Source organism: Lotus japonicus, chromosome 1 (assembly GCF_012489685.1).
Source record: "Lotus japonicus ecotype B-129 chromosome 1, LjGifu_v1.2".
NCBI lineage: Eukaryota > Viridiplantae > Streptophyta > Magnoliopsida > Fabales > Fabaceae > Lotus > Lotus japonicus.
In genome coordinates, this window is record NC_080041.1 from 79365950 (window position 1) to 79385811 (window position 19862).

Genomic DNA, 19862 nt, shown 5'->3' on the forward strand with positions numbered 1-19862 from the left:
ATGTGATGAAATTAGGAGGGATTTGGATGATTATGAGAAATGGATGAATGGCGTGGAGGCACCGCTACAACCGGGGATTGGGACTTGGACACCTCCTCCGGGGGGGTGTTTCGCTCATGGTGGATGGCTCCTATAGTGCGGTTAGCGGCTGTATGGGTATTGGAGGCCTTGTGCGTGACTCTGCAGGCTTGTGGCTAGGCGGATTTTATGTTGGGAGTAAATGAGGAGACCCTCTGTATGCGGAAATGCAAGGACTGGCAACATGATTGAGATATGTTTGGAAGAAGAATTGGCGGGAAGTAGTTTGTGGAACTGATTGTTTGGAGATGATTCGTGCAATAGAAAAGCGTGGCGCTGAGTTTCATCGTTATAGTACATTATTAATGGATATCCTTTTGCTTCTTTCTAGGAATTGGGATGTTAAAATTGGTCATGTGCCGCGAGAGGGAAATGCTCCAGCAGATTGTCTAGCGGAAATTGGTGCCAGGCTCCAATGTGACGCATTGGATTTAGTTTCTCCTCCTGAGTAATGCCTCTTCTTCAGAATGATTTAGTTGCTTTGTAGTTCTTTTTAATTTTTCAATGTACCAAAAAAAAATTTATAGCAAAATCCATAAATACTAAGAGCAATTTTAACGGGGGGTAGTTGCTAATTGGAGAGGCATTCCTGGTATCAATGTCTTAACCATTATAGAGGGGTATGAATTCTCTCAATTGAAAAACAAATTGAGTGTCTAGTTACTTAATCTAACCGTTGATTTAATTTTTTTTTAAGTTTTTTAATTTTTAAATACATAAAAATCAATGCTTAGATGAAATTATTTGACACTCTCAAAAAAGTTCAATGGAAAGGATCCGAACCCATTGGAAACACACTCTTAAGGAAAGAGAAAATTTGAAAGTGTCTTTCTTAAGAAACTTATCTCTTAGAAGATGGTGGGACCTAGTGAAATAAATATTAATATGTATGATAAAATATAGTGTGAGGTAGAATGTGAGTTCCATTTAAGTCGAGTTTTAGAGCATCTCCAATGTTAAGCACTATTAATGTGAGTCTGTATTGCCACATTTGCTTAAGCAACTTCTGTATATTTCGCTCCGACTAGAAGTTCTTAACTTTGAGTTCTTAGCACTATTCATTTGGTTCCACTACACTACATTATTTATATTTTTTATTTTCATAAAGCAATAAAACAAAACTCATAAAGTAATAAGGCAATTTAGATGAGAGAGAAAAAAATGTTTTTTCATGCTTAAAACTCATAAAACATAGTTGTTTATATAAGAACTAGTTTTATTTTTAAGAACTAAGAACTCCACGTCAACCATCTCCAATGCTTAAGAACGTAGTTCTTAGCTTAAGAACTCACCTCTAACAACTAGTATTGGAGATGTTCTTATGTTAGAATAAAAAGTTAGTAAAATTGGTTAAAATGATGTAAATGATGTGACAATATGAGAAATTGTAAAAATAGTATTGTTCTTCTTAAACTCCGAGGATCCCAAACTCACAAATTCAAGCTTAGGGCCTATGATTAGTGTTAGAGTGAAGTTGGTTCTTCTCTGCCTTTGTGCCTCTCTTATACGTCTCTTTCTTGCCTCTTGGGCTATCGAGGTTGTGTCTTATCTCATTGTGTAACAGTAACTATTACCATTGATTATCGAACGGTTATGACCGACTATTTACTAGGCTCTTGAAATCTGAAGGATTGTCATTAATGTTTGTTTTGTTACATCATTATGCCTTTAACCCGTGAATGTAAGTCATCAAGGGTGAGGTGTGACCTTTCATGTTCAAGCAACCTCGTTAGGCCAGTCTTGGGCACAAGTGAACATGGTCTTACTAATTCCTGTTTATGGCCCAATGGAGCTTTGAAAAGGGCCACATGTACGACTAATGCGCTCACTCAGAGTCCACCCGTAAGCATGAGGGCTTATTGGGCTTGAAGTGAACCACGAAGGATCAAATATTTTCAAGCTCATTCGCATAAGTGCTTTATGGGCTCTTTCTAAATCGTAGGGGATCGTAAAGTGTAAAAAATTTAATGAAATTCATGAATGAAGATACTCTTAAGAGCAACTTCATCGGTAACGGTAATGTCTTGGACAATACACACTCTAGTGTCTTGGGTTATTGGAGAGAATTAGATCTCAACTTTATCTAAAATGAGTGTGTGACATGTCTAATTAAATGTGTGCACATAAAGACAAAAATAATAGTAATTATAAAATTAAGAAAGTTGAAAGTGTGGTGTTGATTGTGGGGTCCACTAGCGAAACTTCTCAGAGTTATTAAGTTTGAGTAAAAAGTTAGTAAAATTGATTAAAGTTGTATAGATGATATGGTATCGTGACGAGTTGTAAAGAATAATCTTAAATAAATCGTAGAAACTTTAGTAAAGATCATAAATAGAGATGCTCTGACATTGTAAGTCATACAATTATAAATTGTAAAGTCATACATACTTACATGATACATATTACTCCATCTTAAGCCATGTTGACGTGGCAGTTGCAATGAACAATGTGCTATGACGAACTTTGTGTTGTTATTATTGGGTTTCTCAGTGTCATCAAATTATGAACGTATGCCTTGCTAGAAGTAGATGTCATTGCCACTTCTCATGCCCACTAAGGTGGCGTGTTAGGGGCATGGCGGCAGGTAGGGGTGGCGACGGTGCATGGTGCGATTGAGGGTTAGTTAAAAGTGTGAAGGTAAAGTTTGAGGGGGAGGGGGCAAAAGTAGACACATATCCACGTTGATGAGTGTAGGGGCATTTTTTTTTTTATAAGCCAGTGTAGGGGCAATTGCCCTCCCCATTTTGTTATCTTGATGTTATAATAGATCAATTCTGTAGTGTAAATATTACTAGTAGATTTTCAACCGTCCCACACTTTTTCATTAACATGCCTCACGACTTGCTCACTGTCTCCAACCGCTGCACGCTATAACAGTGTGAAAACATATGTCGAAAAACAAAGTAATTAATTATTCTCTCACTTAAAATCAATCATGACCTTTAAGTATAAATATTAAGGGTGAGATTTTGCTGCACAATGCTGGAGGAAACACTTACCATAGAGGATCCAAATTCCGCAATTTGATTCTCTTATATCTAATACCACTAAAAGTTTAAAACATAATATTATTTCAACTTTTGTTAAGTTATTCACAGCATGTTTGTTCCATATTGACCTTTTAACACTATTCCTTATTTTTATCAAGCTCAAACATCTTTTTTTCTCGAGTTTGATTCGTTCATAATAACTTTTTTTCTATCTTATTTCCATCAATTTTTCTTGCTTGCTTCTCTAATATTTTCATATGATATCACTCATGGCTGCGAGTGAATTTGGGAGCTGTTGGGACTCGATATGGGATGGAGGATTGGAGTTTGGATTTTGGGCTAGCTTTGGATTCGGTCGGGTTTACCAAGAACCAGAAGATCTTTGAGGATGTGATGCCTCGAGTAGCCACGAATTGCAGCCAGGTTTATGCTCGGGTGGGGCATTACAGGGAGGCGCTGCGTTGAGCTAATGTGACGCGGGTGACCATACCTTATAAAGGATGTTCCAGTGATTTAGTGGATTCCACCGGCAGAAGGGTGGGTGAAATTGAGTTTTGACGGGGCTTTCTCATCGGCATCAAACGTCGCTGCGTGTGGAGGCATTGTTAGGGATCATTTTGGTGCGTTTGTGGTGGTGTATGCTAGGAAGCTTGGTACGTGTTCTACCTTGCATGCAGAGTTGTGGGGTATTTTATGTGGAGTTCGCTTGCTGGCTCAGGGAGGCTACCATAAAGTAGTACTGAAATCAGATTCTGCAATTTGTGTTCAGCTGATCAGCAAGGGTTGCGAGGATTATCATCCATGTGCACCCTTGGTCGAGCAAATACAACGAGTGTTGGTGGGTTTTTCTCATGTTGTTTAGGGCCATGTCTTCCGGGAGGCGAATGGAGTTGCAGATGCTTTGCCAAAGCAAAGCATGGTTTGAGCTTGGGCCTTGAGGCTAGGGCGTCTGCTTCCTTACCTAGATTTTGTTATGTTGCTTTTGCTTTTGACAATGCTTCTACTGTGTATTTGAGGTATGTAGTTAGTTTTTGAGTTTTTCTCTTTGTTGTTGGGTTGATAAACCCATCATATTCATTGGAAAAAATATGATATCACTCATGTTGTCTTTAAATTTCTTTAAATGAAATTTGGTGTTTAACAACAATTTCTCATTCTTCTTGTTTCTGAGCTATTTTTTTAATATGTCTTTCATCGAACATACTTAACTCAATAGAGTCCTCAAAATATGAAAAATCATAAAAAGTAATTATGATTCATGTTTTAATTTTTTGAATATTTATTTATATGTTGTCCCCACACTTTAAAATTTCTAGATCCGTCACTTGGTGGAAAGGGCTTATATGAACAATGGGGTGGAGAAATTATTGCAGTTTAGTGACAACCTGCGTTATACATCCATGAGATGTTTTGAACTAGGTTCAACTTAGCATTGGTGAGATTCGACGTTGATTAGTTGGTCAATTTTTTTTTGATAAACAACTAGTTGGTCAATAAAATTAGTGTCAATTCTAAACCGCCACAAATTAACATTAGTCGTATTGTTGCTTTTGTGTCGGCTTGAGCTGACACTAAAAAGTGGAAACTAGTGTTAGCATTGCAATTAATACCAATTTTTTACGTTAAAATGAGCATTTTTCTTGTAGTGAAAATCTTTCTACTAGTATTATCTTTTACATTGAAAAAGGTTCCACAATGTTGGGTTAACAATATACATAGCGTGTGTTTGGAATCTAACCCCTTTTTTTTTTGAACTTTTCATGCCTTTTAATACGTGAAATGGGAGAAAAAAATACTTTCCAACTTCAATCCAAAAATGATGACCATAAAGTCACCCATAGAGTACTCGTGTAAAAGTTGATACTGGTTACTTGCAAGGCTATGAATACTGAAGCCTGAAGGTATATACCGTACGCAGTTTCCAGCTTCGTTGATCAAGCTTCATTTGCACTTCAATTCAACATGTCATTGAACGAGAGGTATAATTAATTATACTGTATTATATACTTCCTCCGGTCCTTTTTATAAGAAATACTTTGAAAATTTTTCTTGGTCCTTTTTATAAGAAACACTCTTATAAAATTAAGTCAAATAATCAATACCAATGCACAGGGACTTATTCCCGATACAAAAATATGGAGGGAAATTGCAAGCACCCAATAGGTATGATCAACATTTATGGTAATTAGTATGATTGTTCTTGTAAAAAGAAAAAAACATCATTGGAATTAAGCATAGTAGTTAATTTTATAAAAAAATATTAGTTTTCTTGATTTGTGTAATTTTGTTCAAATTTTTCTTATAAAAAGGTCTGAAGGGAGTATTATTTATCATTCAATTTTCCGCCTAACTAACTTGTCTGTTCAGCTATAAGGACCCCTCCAAATCTTATTCTACTAGTGTCCAGTCCTACTACTACTCTGGCATCGCAATATTGCAACTAATTACAACACATTGGATAAATTAAACAATACTCAATCAAATTCAGTTACGTATAAAAGAAATTGAATCACATGCATTAGCCGTAGTTAGTTATGAACATATGGTTGGTTCAAATATTACATATTTGATTTTCTTAAACAGTATATCAGGTTCTACTTTTATGAATGTCAGATTCTAATTTTGTGGATGAACTCTCGCTGGAAAAGTATAACCTCACCAATCGTTAGAGCTGTCAATATGGGTTTTAACCCGCGGGTCAGCTCGACGGGTTGGCTAAATGAGCCGGGTTAGGTTGGTTAAATTACAGTTCGAAAAGAACTTGGGTTAGTGCAACCCGACTCGTTGAACTCGCGGGTTAGACGGGCCAACCGCGGGTCAAGCGAGCCAACCCGTCGGGTTAGAGTTATTTTTTATTAAAAAAATTATTTTATTTCTCTTTAATTCCAGGTTAGTTTTATGGATTAATTTTAGATAGAAAATGTAAATTTTCATTTATTTTAATTTGAGTCAATTTTTTATGTTTTATTTATTGTTATTATATTATTTATCTCATTTTAAATGTGACAGTAAAATAATTGTGTTCTTAAATTCTGTAAACTAAATTCTTTTTCTATATTTCAAATGTTAGATAAAAATAATTGCGTTGATAAATCTCTTTTTTATGAGTTGATACCAATTTCTACAAGTATTTTTTTGAAATTATTTTTTTATAACATTTTTAACATTTTCTAATCTAATTTCTCAATTTATTATATTTATTTCACTCAACCCGCGAGCCAGCCCGCCAACCCGCAAGCTTGTAGCGAGCCGGGTTGGGTTTATATTTTCCTGACTCGTTAAGATCCCGGGTTAACACAACCCAACCCAACCCAACCCGTTTTCAACCCAACCCATACGAGCTGACCCATATGGGTCGGGCTGGCACGTATTGACAGCTCTACCAATCGTCATCACGCAAATGTTCTGTTTCCGACTCAAATATAATTATTTCTATGTAAGAAAAAAAAAAGAGTATCTATCAAAAAAAAACAAAAAGAGTAGTAGTTAGTTGTTGCACAACATATTAAAATCCCTCCAAGTCATAACCGCAAATGTGAGTGAGTAGCTGTCCATACATCAACATAAATCCCGCTCTTTCGCGCTAACCAAGTAGCGCGAGTCAAACCCCACACCGCGATTGTGCCTCACGCTCCAAATCCTCGCGTCGGTGACAGACACACTCTCTCTCTTGAAGAAAACACGGTACTCACACTCTCTCTCCTCTGTTTCTTCTTGTTCTTGTTCTTCTCATTTCTCACTTTCTCACTCACAGAAGAAGAAGAAGAAGAAGAAGAAGAAGAAGAAGAAGCTGCTGAAGAAGCATGAAGGAATCGGATCCTATCACCGATTGCGTTCACCTTCTAACTTCCCTCCTCGACGAAGAAATCCCCACCGTCCAAAACCTCAAAACCAAGTGGTCACTCGTCCGAGTCAAACTCACCAACCTCCAAACCCACCTCACCGATTTCTCCGCCGAGTTTCCCTCCTCCTCCGCCACCAACCCACTCTCTCTCGACCTCTTCCACTCCCTCTCCGCCACTCTCCACTCCGCCGTCTCCCTCGCGCAACAGTGCCACTCCCCCACCCACCTCCCTCGCGGCAAGCTCCAAACCCAAAGCGACCTCGACTCCCTCCTCGCCACCCTCGACCGCCACCTCTCCCACTGCGACATACTACTCCGTAGTGGACTCCTCCTCGACGCCCCCGCTACCTCCAAGCGCGACGCCGTCCGATCCGCCTCCAGAAACCTCATCACCAGACTCCAAATCGGTGAGCCTGAGTCCCGCGCCGCCGCCATGGACTCTCTGCTTGCTCTCCTCCACCAGGATGATAAGAACGTCACCATCGCCGTCGCGCAAGGGCTGGTTCCGGTGCTCATCCGCCTTCTTGACTCCTCCTGCCCTGAAATGAAGGAGAAAACCGTCGCCGCCATCTCTAGGGTTTCCACCGTCGATAGCGGCAAGAACGTGCTGCTTGCAGAAGGGTTGCTACTGCTAAACCACCTCCTTCGAATTCTGGACTCTGGTAGCGGGTTTGCGATAGAGAAAGCTTGCATAGCGCTTCAAGCGTTGAGTTTCACCAAAGACAACGCCAGAGCAATTGGGTGCAGAGGTGGAATCTCGTCGCTGTTGGGGATCTGCCAGGCTGGAACCCCTGGCTCGCAAGCTTCTGCGGCGGCGGTTTTGAGGAATCTGGTGAAGTTCACCGAGATCAGGCAGAATTTCGCGGAGGAGAATGGGGTGGGTGTTCTGTTGGCGGTGGCTTCTTCTGGCACTGTGGTGGCTCAGGAGAATGCGATTGGGTGTTTGGCGAATTTGATCTCGGAGGATGAAGGCTTGAGGCTGACGGTGGTTAAGGAAGGTGGGGTGGGTTGTTTGAAGAATTTCTGGGATTCAGGTCCACCGGTTCAGAGTCTCGAGGTTGCGGTTGAGGCTTTGAGGCACTTGGGTTCGAGTGCCCCCATTGCTGAGGTTCTTGTTGCGGAAGGGTTTGTGGGGAGGGTGATGGGGTTGCTGAGTTGTGATGTTCTCGCGGTGAGGATTGCGGCGGCTAGAGCTGTTCATGCTTTGGGGTTAAGCAGCGGGAAGACGAGGAAGGAAATGGGAGAATGTGGGTGTGTTCCTGGTTTAATCAAAATGCTTGATGGGAAAGGTGTGGAAGAGAAAGAAGCTGCTGCAATGGCATTGTCGGTTCTGCTAATTCACCCGGGGAACAGAAGGGTGTTTCGTAAGGATGAAACAGGGATAGTGAGTGCGGTACATCTCTTGAACCCGTCGTTGCAGAATCTGGATAAGAAGTACCCTGTTTCGCTGCTACTCTCGCTCGTGCACTCCAAGAGTTGCAGGAAGCAAATGGTTGCAGCGGGGGCTTGTGTACATATGCAGAAGCTTGTGGAAATGGATGTCCCCGGGTCCAAGAAACTCTTGGAAAGCCTTGGTCGTGGTAAGATTTGGGGTGTTTTTGCTAGACCCTAGAGATGGATCAACATGAACATGAACATGGATAGAATAAATCATGGTACAGGAACAAACAAGCAATGGTTATTCATTGATCTGTATGTACGATAGGCAGGCGTGTTCAGGTTTTTCCCTTCTTTCTTTTCCCCTTTCTTGTAATTATTAATAATTGATATTTATTTCTAATGTATGTAGAAGTAAGTTTTGTTAAATGATTTTTGTGGGAACTTGATTTTGTTTAGGAGGATGATAAAGTACATGATTTTGCAGTGTATTGGTAGAGAGTATGACCAGTCACATAACTCAGTTGGTTTGCATGTGTAGAGGTAGTTCAGAATTAATTGCTAAAATGCTTCCTTGCATATGATATATGATGCGTTTACTTGTTATGCAATTGAATATGTTCAGATTGGAATAGGATATCTGATTTGCACAGAGCAGAATAGGTTATAGGATGAAATAAAAGTAAAAATGATCATAAATGCATTGAATGAAATTGAGTTATTGAATGAAATCGGATGAAATAAGACTTGATGAAGTTTTAGTCTATTTCACTCTACCTAAATACTACTCCCTCCGTTCCAAAATGTAGGTTGTTTTAGGTTGTGCACATTGTTTAAGGGCTCATTAATTAATAATTTTTTTGATTAAAATACCCCTATTTAAAGTTGTGTTATATTAAGGAGAGAGAAATGTTATTATTGATTAAGTGGATAGTGAGAGTTGTGATAGGTGAAAATTGAAGGTGGTAATTAAGAGATATAATATTAAATGATGGTATATAAGGAAGAAAGAGAGAAAAAGTGCATTGGTTTTGCAAAACAACTTATATTTTGGAATATGATATAAATTCTAAAACAACTTACATTTTGGAACGGAGGGAGTAGTTGCTACCATTAAATCCTAGTACAGTACGCAGATAGATGGTTCTTTAAGCAAGTTATCAAGGGTTTTAACATTGGCTGTGTTTGGGAAAAAAAATTGTTGAGAGAGGCAAAAGCTACTTCGGTGATCTTTACGCCTCAAAGGGATTAGTCTCTCGGGGACACCTTGGTGAAAAGAAAAAGAAAACTAGTTGCCAATTCTATTTCGTTTTTATTCAATTTTTTTTATCAATTCTAGCTTAGACCAGTACTACAAGATAGTTACATCTTATATTGGATGATTGGATTAGAGAACTGGTTCTGTATTAGCCAGTATTAGCCAGTAGGCAGTAGATATGACTTCTATTTGCATATTAATGCATTCTGGAGCAAGGAACATGGCGATCCAATTTCAGATGATGAGTTGAAGAAAGTTGCCTAATTTACCTATCACAAATCATAAATGCTTTTTACACGAGCAAGATACATACATGTTCCTGGAAATCCCAGGACCCAGAGCACTATTGATGGGGTTCTCATAGTACAGTGTACATGTTTGGCTGTACCATGTGTGACAGATCCTCTTATTCACTTTCTTGGTGATTTCATCATTGCTTACATAGTTACATTTCATTGATGTCTACATCATATACACCTCCTTGAAACTGATTTCATGCGTCTTTGCCTTAATTAGTAATGGATTAGATTATTGAGAGGTTTTGATCATGTGGGAATTTCCTCAATATCTTTCTGGTGGGGGCTGATGTAATTATCTGAGGGTGGCATGTGCAATTGTTCTTGACCATGTGCTTTTGGTCTTTGGATTGCCCAAATTGCAGTCTTGTTGTCTGTTGCGGTAACACATTAGGTCCTACATTGATCTCTTCGCTCACCTCTACACACTTGGGCTTTGTCCTTAACTCCTTAAATAATTATCTGTTGGAATACCATTCAACTGAGAATTTCCTTTGCTGCATTGTCATTTTCCTTGCAAATTGAAGCTGGTGCAAAGATACAACAACTACATAATGACAGCTATGTAGGGAATCTTCAAATTCGGGGGCATTTTTTTAAAATCAACAGTTCTCTAGAATCCTAGTTTTCATGCGTGCCAACTGTATGACACAAATGAAATAAGAAAACCTTGATCCTGGAAGTTGCGATATGGGTCATGAAGATGATTTTTCAATTTAAAATTAGAGTTAATCGTCTACTTGGCCCCTGTCTTTGTCTCGCCGTCTGAAATTAGTTCCTCCCCGGAAAATTTACAAATCTGGGTCCTCTCGTTTGCAATAAGTCTGGAGCAGGTCCTCGCCGGAGCCCGGAGCTTCGACGAGTGATGAATTAGCATGGTGACTGAATAAATGAGGCTGACGTGTCAAGAAAAAAATATAAAAAACTATAAATTAGTTTTATTTAATTAACGGTCCCTAATTAACAAAAATAAAACTAATTAAAAAATGTAATCCTAAATTAATTAACAAAATCAAATTCTCCTTATCTCTTCTCTACCATCAATCAAAACCAGAAAATAATCCTAAACCCAGAAAAACATCTCACATGCTAGAAAATTCAGAACAATGCCCACACTCCAGAACCCAAACGGAAATCTTTAATATGCACAATCTTTAATCAGATCTGGGTTCATCCTCATCCCCAACTCCTCCCTCTCAATCTTCCCAACAACTAAAACAACAAATTGTTTAGTTTGTCAGAAGAGAGCTGCCTTCCTTGATCAATACAGTCATTTGATTTATATACGCTTTGGGTTCTTTCCCAACAATTTCTGGAGTTGCAAAAGAATACCTTATATGCATATGCACATGTAAATAAAAAAACCGCATAACACGATGAAATAGAAATCTATACTTATCAACAAGGCTATTTGTAATACAACAATGGGTACAAAAATGCACCCTTCAAATTAACCGGAAAGGAACTACTGAAGAAACCAATATCAACACTCTCTTCAATGGAGGCCACCAGAAATTCCACATTTTTTGGTATTACAATTGAACCACCCCCAACCCCAACGAACCCACACCCCGTCCCCACTGCAACCATGAACCACCCCCACTGCAACCTCTTCCCTCAACCAGATCTACCTCACTGATCACCCCATCTCCCTCCCCTCAACCTCATGATACTCAGATCCATGACCTGATTACCAGCAACAGCAAGAAGAAGAAGATGAAGGGATAAAAAGCCAACCAGAAATTGATATATCAAGTGATAAAAATCCAGATACATCTTCAAAAACCCAACAATCAAACCCCAAATCGCAAGAGACTGAGGTAGCAAAACCCACAACTCCAACTTCAACAACCATTCTCGTTTAAGCTCAACAAAGCTTCGAATCTGCTTCAGCAACAACGGTTCTACTTCTGCACCTTCGAATCACCACCACCACCAATTTGCCCTGGTGGCTCTGACGGAGATCGAAGCGGAGGAACCCACCCCTGAAACACATCCCCACCCTCACTCGCAACCCAACCCACCCCCATTCCCACCCTCTCTCGCAACCTACGCCACCCCCATCCTGCGACCTATACCCCAAATTAAGCAGCAACAGAACTGGGCGGTGGAGGACGATTCGCAGATCTGAAAGATGAGAAGATGAGAAGGCGCTGAAAGGTTTGAGGTGAGAAGGTGAGAAGATGCAGAAGAAGGTTCTGGACTTCTGGGTTTGAGAGGAAGAAGAAGCAATTGATTTAGGGTTTTTTTAATTTTTATTATTTTTGGGGAAATTGATTTATTAGGTAGATTATTAGGTTAGATTTATTAATAGATTTAATATTAGTTAATTTGATTAATAAATCTGACTTGTTATTTTTTTAAATCCACATAAGCTTACTAACACAGTCACCATGCCAATTCATCACTCGCCGGAGCTCCGGGCTCCGGCGAGGACCTGCTCCAGACTTATTGCAAACGAGAGGACCCAGATTTGTAAATTTTTTATAAACTGGGTGTATGTTCTACATGTAGTAAAAAAGTAGAAAGTCAAAACAGAAATACACACCGAAACAAAGTGAAAAACCTAAATGCTTTTCCATTGAAATAAAAGCACATTTACTTTTGGGGTTACTGCAAAATAATCACGTCTAAATGTATTTGGATATCAGTTAAGTATGAAGTGAATAGATTTTTCATCTCAATCATATGAAGAGGTACATCCACTATTTGTCTGTGATGGAGATATCCAAACATAGTAGGGACTAGGGACTGGGAGTGACTAATTAAGTTTGGGACCAATTATATCATGACTAATTAAGTTTTTTTTTTCTTCCGGTAGCAGACTAATTAAGTTCTTTAATATACATAAGGACTCATTACAAAGAATGTAAGCCAGGGAGAACCCATGAGGGTTTAACTTTACAGGCTACAAGATCAAGTAAAATAATGTGGGAATGGAATAATTGCTATCTTAATAATGCCAGGTTCGAAAGAGACAGGTCAGCAAGCTATGTTTGGTAAGATCACAGGATTACAGTTGATACTGCATACCAACCTATAAAGGCAAACACAGTAGTAATAGGTGATATAGATATTTGTTACAACGCAGTTCGTTGGCTTTGCCTCTTTGTGCAGCCATGCAATTATTTCGATTTGGGGCAACAAATGAATTCTGTAAAAGTTTATTTTTTCATAAAGTGGGCTCACGATGTTATTTGCCATGTTCAAGGATTGCTCCGTCGAGATTGGCGGGTGGTTATGCAGCTTATTCCTAGCGAGAAGAATTCTGCAGCGGACTTGTTAGCACGGGAAGCTTCCCGGGAAGCTTCTCCTAGATGCTACTGGCGACATCCACCTGATGGTGTTAATGCTTTACTGGTGCAAGATGCTATAGCGTAGTTTTCCGTTTATTTCCTTATGTAACCAAAAAAAAAAAATAAGGAATTGGAAATTGGGTGTATAATTGTGGTGTTGAACGGTTAGAGTCGTTTGATTTTTTTGTTAGAAAGTATGAAAATTAATTAATAATAAATTTCAAATCACTTTTTTATTGAAGTAACATCAAAAGGACTACTACTCTTAGCTATGACAGGAGGAGATTGACTGTACCGCCTATTTGAAGTCCAAAAACTTATCAAACAACTCATCGAATTGAAGGAAGAAGTGTTTGCAGAAGTAATGCTGTTAATGGAAGAATCAGAGGCCATATGGTGGTTTGAAAAAAAATGCTAGTTAGCTAAAGAAGACTATGGATCTCAAAGAGAGGTAATTCTAAGAGTTGTATTGATTACAAACATTACATGATACTATCATCTATAGAGAAAAACACTACAATAACAACCTGATTAGAGATACTACCTAAAATTCTATTATCATAAAATTCTAGATTATATACAAAGTGTTATATTTAGTAACTTTGGTTGGTTGATCTATTTACATGACCTATAATATGCATCCATCTCTATTTCACATACTTTATTTAAATGTTTTTAATTGATAAAGTCCTTTAAGAAATATAAGCGAACAAGTCCTTGTCATTTTAAAACCAAATGCGTTTAGAGAGTTTTTTTTTTTTTTTTGAAATGAGAGTTTTTTGTTTTGTGAATGGGAAATAAATGCATTTAGAGAGCGTTTTTTTATAACCAGTACGTAACTTTCATTAATAAGTGGAATAAGCATCTACAAAGATAGCTTCTGCAACCTGGCGAGGGGGATTATCCCACCACACATTAGAGGGGAAATCACTCGCTAATGCAGCTAGAGCATGGGCTGAGTTATTAGCCTTTCTGTTTACATGGGAAAAGGAAATCCTAGTGAACATGGAAGCTAAAAATTTGCAGTCTTGTATAATTGGCTCAATGTCTGGTTTACAACGAGCCTCCATCATAGCCTTGTAGACTACCATTGAGTCTGTCTCAATTATTACGTCTTCCATGCCAAGCTGTTCAATTAAATTCAAGCTCCATCTCAATGCTAGTGCATCGGCCATAGTTGGGTCAAATCGAGAGGGTTCCATGTGGGAAGCAGCTACCATCATCCTTGAGTCATGGTCGCGCACCACTAAGCCAAAACTTGTAGCCAAGTTGCCAGTCCATCCTGCGTCTATGTTAACCTTTAATGAGGTCATTGGCGGTGGCTTCTCGATTCTATTTGTGCTTTGTTCATTAGTTCTTTGTGGCTTCCCCTATGTTGTCGTCCATTCTATCCAACTTGCCAATGCTTTATGAATAGTAATTGCAGGATCCTACAAGCGGCCATTAAATAGGTTCTCATTCCTTGCCTTCCATATAGCCCATAAGGCTTGAGCCAGTGTCGCCATCTCCTCTAGTTTGTAAGTTAGAAAGCAAGACTTAATCCAACTGGAAAATTCTTCCTCAATTGTGTCTGATCGTAGCCCCATAGGATGACAGAACCATGTTATGCCAGTCCAGGAACAACCCAGGAAAAGATGGGTTAGAGATTCAATCTTTAGTTCTCCACATAAAGCACATTCTTCCTCGGTTTGTATGTCACGTTTCATGAGGCTTTCCCTGCATGGAAGAGTATTATTGACTGCTCTATACATAAAGTATTTCACCTTGGCTGGTGTGGGTATGGACCAGAGCTTTTTCCATGGGAAATTCTGCATTGAGCTGCTTGGAAAGGGCAATAAAATAGAGAGTTATATGGCCAATTTTTGGTGGGGTCAAAAGGGCAATGAGAAGAAACTACTCTGGACTAGCTCAAACAATTTATGCAGACCGAAGGATAGAGGAGGGGTTGGTTTCAGAAATCTTGAAGATTTTAACAAAGCTCTATTAGCAAAACAAATTTGGAGGTTGCTCACGGTTGAAAGCTCCCTCCTTTACAAGATTTGGAAAGAAAAATACTTCCCCAAATGCTCACTGTTAGAGGCCAAGGTAGGTACGACACCAACCAAGCTTTGCTTGGAGGAGTGTGTGGAATTCTATAGAGCTTGTGAAGAGTTTCCTAAGGTGGAGAGTCAAAACAGAAGAAAAATCAGGATATGGGAAGACAATTGGCTGCCTGGGCAAGAAAATGGAATGATTTTCTCTCCAATTAACCAGCATGCACAACTCGTTGCAGACTCAATATTGCTAGAAAGTAGGTGATGGAACCTGCAGCTCATAAATGAGATTTTTTTCCCTAGCAGAAGCAAGTGCAATTCGAGAAATTCCTCTAAGCCGGAGACAAACAGATGACTTTTTCTATTGGTCAGGGAGCAAGGATGGCTACTTCTCGGTGAGATCAACATACTATCAACTTCAGCAGACTCGACTAAACCACTTTCCTAGCATTTAGAGAGTTTAGACTCCTTATAAAGTGTTCCAAATATCATATGAAGTGTACAAAAAAAAAAGGTGTACTCGCTTATTCCAGCTCTAGCCCCGTGGATCATCTTTCTTGTACTCGCTTCACCTTGTTCTCTTACTTCCTTCTTCATGTGAAATAATTAGTGTTGAATTAGATTAGCTAGGGTGCTTTTTAATTTTGCATAATTCTGATGTGTAAATGTTACGTCAGTTCATTAAATGACATACTAGTGCCACGTAGGCATGATGGTGACAAGTAAGCAAGTTAGTCGAAGCCACATCTCAAGTGAGGACCAAAACTAGCTATTTCCCTAATCTTCGAAACTAAATTCAGAAGTTACCCTGATGAGAGACGAAAATCAAACTTCACTCATAATTCAAGTACTAATTTTTATATAATGATTGATTATTTTGTAATTGGTTTCAAGCGTATAATAAAATTCCGCGAACATGAGCGATCAAACAACTAGTGGTCATGCGGTAGCAGGCGCTACCAACGCCACTAGCCAATTGATAACATCCCCACATTGCCAGTCATATTTTTCAGTTCTAACTATTGAAAAAATAAATATTTTTGAATTACCAAGTTCCTGTATACTCCCTCCGTTCCTAATTATAAGACCTAGTTTTAAAATTTTCTAGTTCCTAAATATAAGACCTTTAAGGCTTTAACAATAATCTAGCAAAAAGTATTCTACTCTTCCATATATAACCCTTACATTAATGGTGTGTTTTCAATTCCAAAGTTTTAATTACCACCTACCATTTATTAGTGAGAGAAAATAACAAAGGGTAAATATGGAAGAATGTATACATTTTTTAAAAACCAACACACTAATTAGACACATTTAATGTTTTCTTAATAAGCGCAATTTTTTGTATTGGGTCTTATAATTAGGAACGGAGGGAGTATTATATATCTTGTGCATATTTTAATTTAATTTACTCTTGACTATTTTTTAAAATTTTTTTTGGACAATGAAAATAGATTTTATATCAAGTGGATCAGGCCTAGACCAAATACAAACACAGTAATTGTTCACTACACGACCATAAGATTAAAACAACAAGACATGGCCTGCTAACTACCAAATTACACGGGCAAAACCAAGACATGGCCTGCTAACTACCAAATTACACGGGCAAAACCAATAGACTTTACACCTAAGCCAACAAAATACAGAGGTAGATCAAATGCTCTAAAGAAACCCAAGATACGAAGATTTTCCAGTAAAGCCCTTGTTTGCCTGGATGAAGTTGAAAAAGCGTTAGCTCTGCTAGATAGTCTTGACTTTGAGCATCTCCAATGGTAGGAACTTATTTTGGGATTTTACTCATTTTTTGTGGGCCCAGATTGCCACGTAGGATTTAAGACACTCATAAGGTCTCTATGCACATTTCACGTTGAGATCTTATTTTACTTTTGACCGGGCCCACAATACTCAATATATTTATATTATTTATTTCCCTTCTTATTTTTCACTTTGGTTATGGTATTGGAGGAGAGAAAAAAAAATATTATTTTATTTAAAATCCCACATTTGAGAGTACCTGAGCTAAGGCACGGATCTTAGCTTTTGCTAAGATCTCATGCCATGTATGATAGCTCCAATGGTGAGATCTAAGAGCATCTCCAATGGAGTCCTTATTTTGGGACCTTAAAATAAGATCCGGATCTTATTAGATCTCACCATTGGAGATATCCTACATGGCATGAGATCTTAGCAAAAACTAAGATCCGTGCCTTAGCTCAGGTACTCTCAAATGTGAGATCTTAAATAAAATAATATTTTTTCTCTTTCCTTCAATACCATAACCAAAGTAAAAATTAGGGAGGGAAATAAATATATTGGGTATTGTGGGTCCAGTCAAAAAGTAAAATAAGATCTCAACCACTAGAGTGAAATGTGTATGAAGACTTTATGAGTGTCTTAAATCCTATGTGGCAATTTAGGCCCACAAAAATTGAGTTAAGTCCCAAAATAAGTTCCTACCATTGGAGATGCTCTAATAAGATCCGGATCTTATTTTAAGATCTCAAAATAAGGACTCGATTGGAGATGCTCTTAGTAGTAGTAATGCATTAGACTTACATCATGAGGGTCAGGTTCAATCCCCACTCCACCCAAAAGTTAATTTTTTAAAAAATTGTCGTAGAATGCTTACATATCGATCACATAGGAAGCTGAGTGTGCAATTAACTGAATTAAGAACATGACTTATCTTAGTCATCACATGCCTCGCCACGCTGTCAGAGACACAACCATTTTTGAACGTAAAGTGTGAAATGTAAAAAAAATAAAAGAGACCAAAATCACTTAGACAAGGCCGCGTTTGGAAGAGCTTATTTGAGCTTATCTGATAGCACAAGCTCTTATGACAGTGTTTGTGAGAGCTTATGCAAACAGCTTATGGTATGAATAAGCGCTTATGTCATAAACACTTATAATCATAAGCGCTTAATTAAGCTGTGTTTTCAAACGGGGCCAAATGATAGTAGTCTAAAAGAGGCTTGTAGTCCTATAAGATATCAAAAGGCCCAACTTAATTAGTTAAAAAAAAAATAAAAAAACTTGCTCAACAAGTCAATGATTCTCTCCTCTTTATATTGCGATATTACACTTCCTAATTTCAAAACTAGGGTTTTAGGGTTTCACTTCACTCTCTGATTTTCGTTTTCGCTCCACCGCACCCATGGCGACGATGATGCAAATTCTCCGCCGCAAGAACCCCTTCACTTTCTCTCCTTCCACCGCACCGCTCCGATTCTCCTCTCAACTTTGCGGATTCTCATCGTCTCCTTCTCCTCCCCCGGAGCCCGAGTCTCACACCTCCTGGCGCAATGCCAATGTTTCCGTCTGGTGGGATCTAGATACCTGCACCGTCCCCGCCGCCGACACCGCCGCCGCGATCCCAACCACAGTCGAGAAAGCTCTGTTGGCCTACGAGGTTGAGGGTCCTCGTTCCATCACCGCCTTCGGCGACCTCTCTCGCCTTCCTGGCACCACCCATGAAGCGCTTTCCACTTCTGGAATCAATTTGACCCACCTCTCCAAGGGTTCCTTCGTCGATATCGATTTTTTCAATTCAATTTCCAAATGGGTTCACGTAAACCCTCCACCTGCACATGTGTTTCTGTTATCTGGTAATCAACAATTTGCTTGCACATTGTCTAGGTTGAGATGCAATTACTACAATGTCTTGCTTGCAACTCCAACCCCTCTTGCCGAGGCGCCGGAGTATCTTGCTGGTGCCGCGACGATGGGGTGGGAGTGGTCTTCATTGCTCAAGGGTGAAGTCCTTGCAACAAAAATGAGAGAAGCTCCTGATATCACTTCTGATCAGTATAGTGAATATGTGATAGACCCTTTTGCAAATGCTAAGATGCTATTTAGGCCTGATCATGAAAGGAGGGCTATAATCATGTTGAAACTTCATGAAAAGAAGATTAGGAAATTGTTGAGATCATATAAAAGGCCTGTGTCGTTCGAAGAACTTCGTCGGAAGTTGATGAAATATGATATTTATTTGCATAAGCTTGGGGATGGGGACTTTGGTGCTTTCCTAGGAAGAGTTGCTAATATTGAAGTTAGCAATGAAGGAGAAGATCCTTATGCATGTTTTAAACCCTCTGAAGATGCCTATGAGTCTGGCAGATCTGAGTTTGAAGAATCTGAAGATGATATAGAGGATTCTGATGATGATGATTCTGATGATTCGGCTGCGGAGGAGTCGAAGTGATTGACTTTGCTGCTTATCAAATTGAAGGAACAAGTGTTTGCAGAAGTAATGGTAGTGGTAGGTTTGATAGATATCCTCATTATGCAATATGACCCTTTAGTATGTAATGATGCTATTGTCTTTTTCCTAATGTAATGCAGCTTGATCTGATATCCTACAATGCTACATTCATAGAAGGCAAGATTGATCTTCTATTAAATATTGATTCTTTTCGTTTAATATAAAATTTCTAGGTGGAAGCACAATACTTGAAATGTTACTAAAAAATGCTAAGTTTAACCAACAGATAGGACTGTGTGGCCGGAATATTCTAGGATTACGACTAATAACATGGAAAACTTGCTTCTAGATGCCAGAATTGATTCCCTGAAAAAATAAGTTGATCCAACCTGACGCGTATCATTTAGTTCAATAATGTTTGGTGCCCATCAGGATTGAATAGGTAGTGATACCATCTATACAATGCTCAAGACTTTGATAAAA

General features: G+C 38.9%; 2 protein-coding genes across 2 annotated transcripts; both read left to right on the forward strand.

The window, feature by feature from the left end:
* Nucleotides 1-6644: 6644 nt before the first annotated feature.
* On the forward strand, nucleotides 6645-8873 carry LOC130717042 (uncharacterized). Its single transcript, XM_057567142.1, has 2 exons — nucleotides 6645-6752; nucleotides 6823-8873. The coding sequence occupies exon 2, from the start codon at nucleotides 6872-6874 to the stop codon at nucleotides 8522-8524; it is 1653 nt and encodes a 550-aa protein (XP_057423125.1). The 5' UTR covers nucleotides 6645-6752; nucleotides 6823-6871; the 3' UTR covers nucleotides 8525-8873.
* A 9388-nt stretch (nucleotides 8874-18261) lies between these two features.
* LOC130717102 (uncharacterized) lies at nucleotides 18262-19580 on the forward strand. Its single transcript, XM_057567219.1, has one exon. The coding sequence runs from the start codon at nucleotides 18333-18335 to the stop codon at nucleotides 19377-19379; it is 1047 nt and encodes a 348-aa protein (XP_057423202.1). The 5' UTR covers nucleotides 18262-18332; the 3' UTR covers nucleotides 19380-19580.
* The last annotated feature ends 282 nt before the right edge of the window (nucleotides 19581-19862 follow it).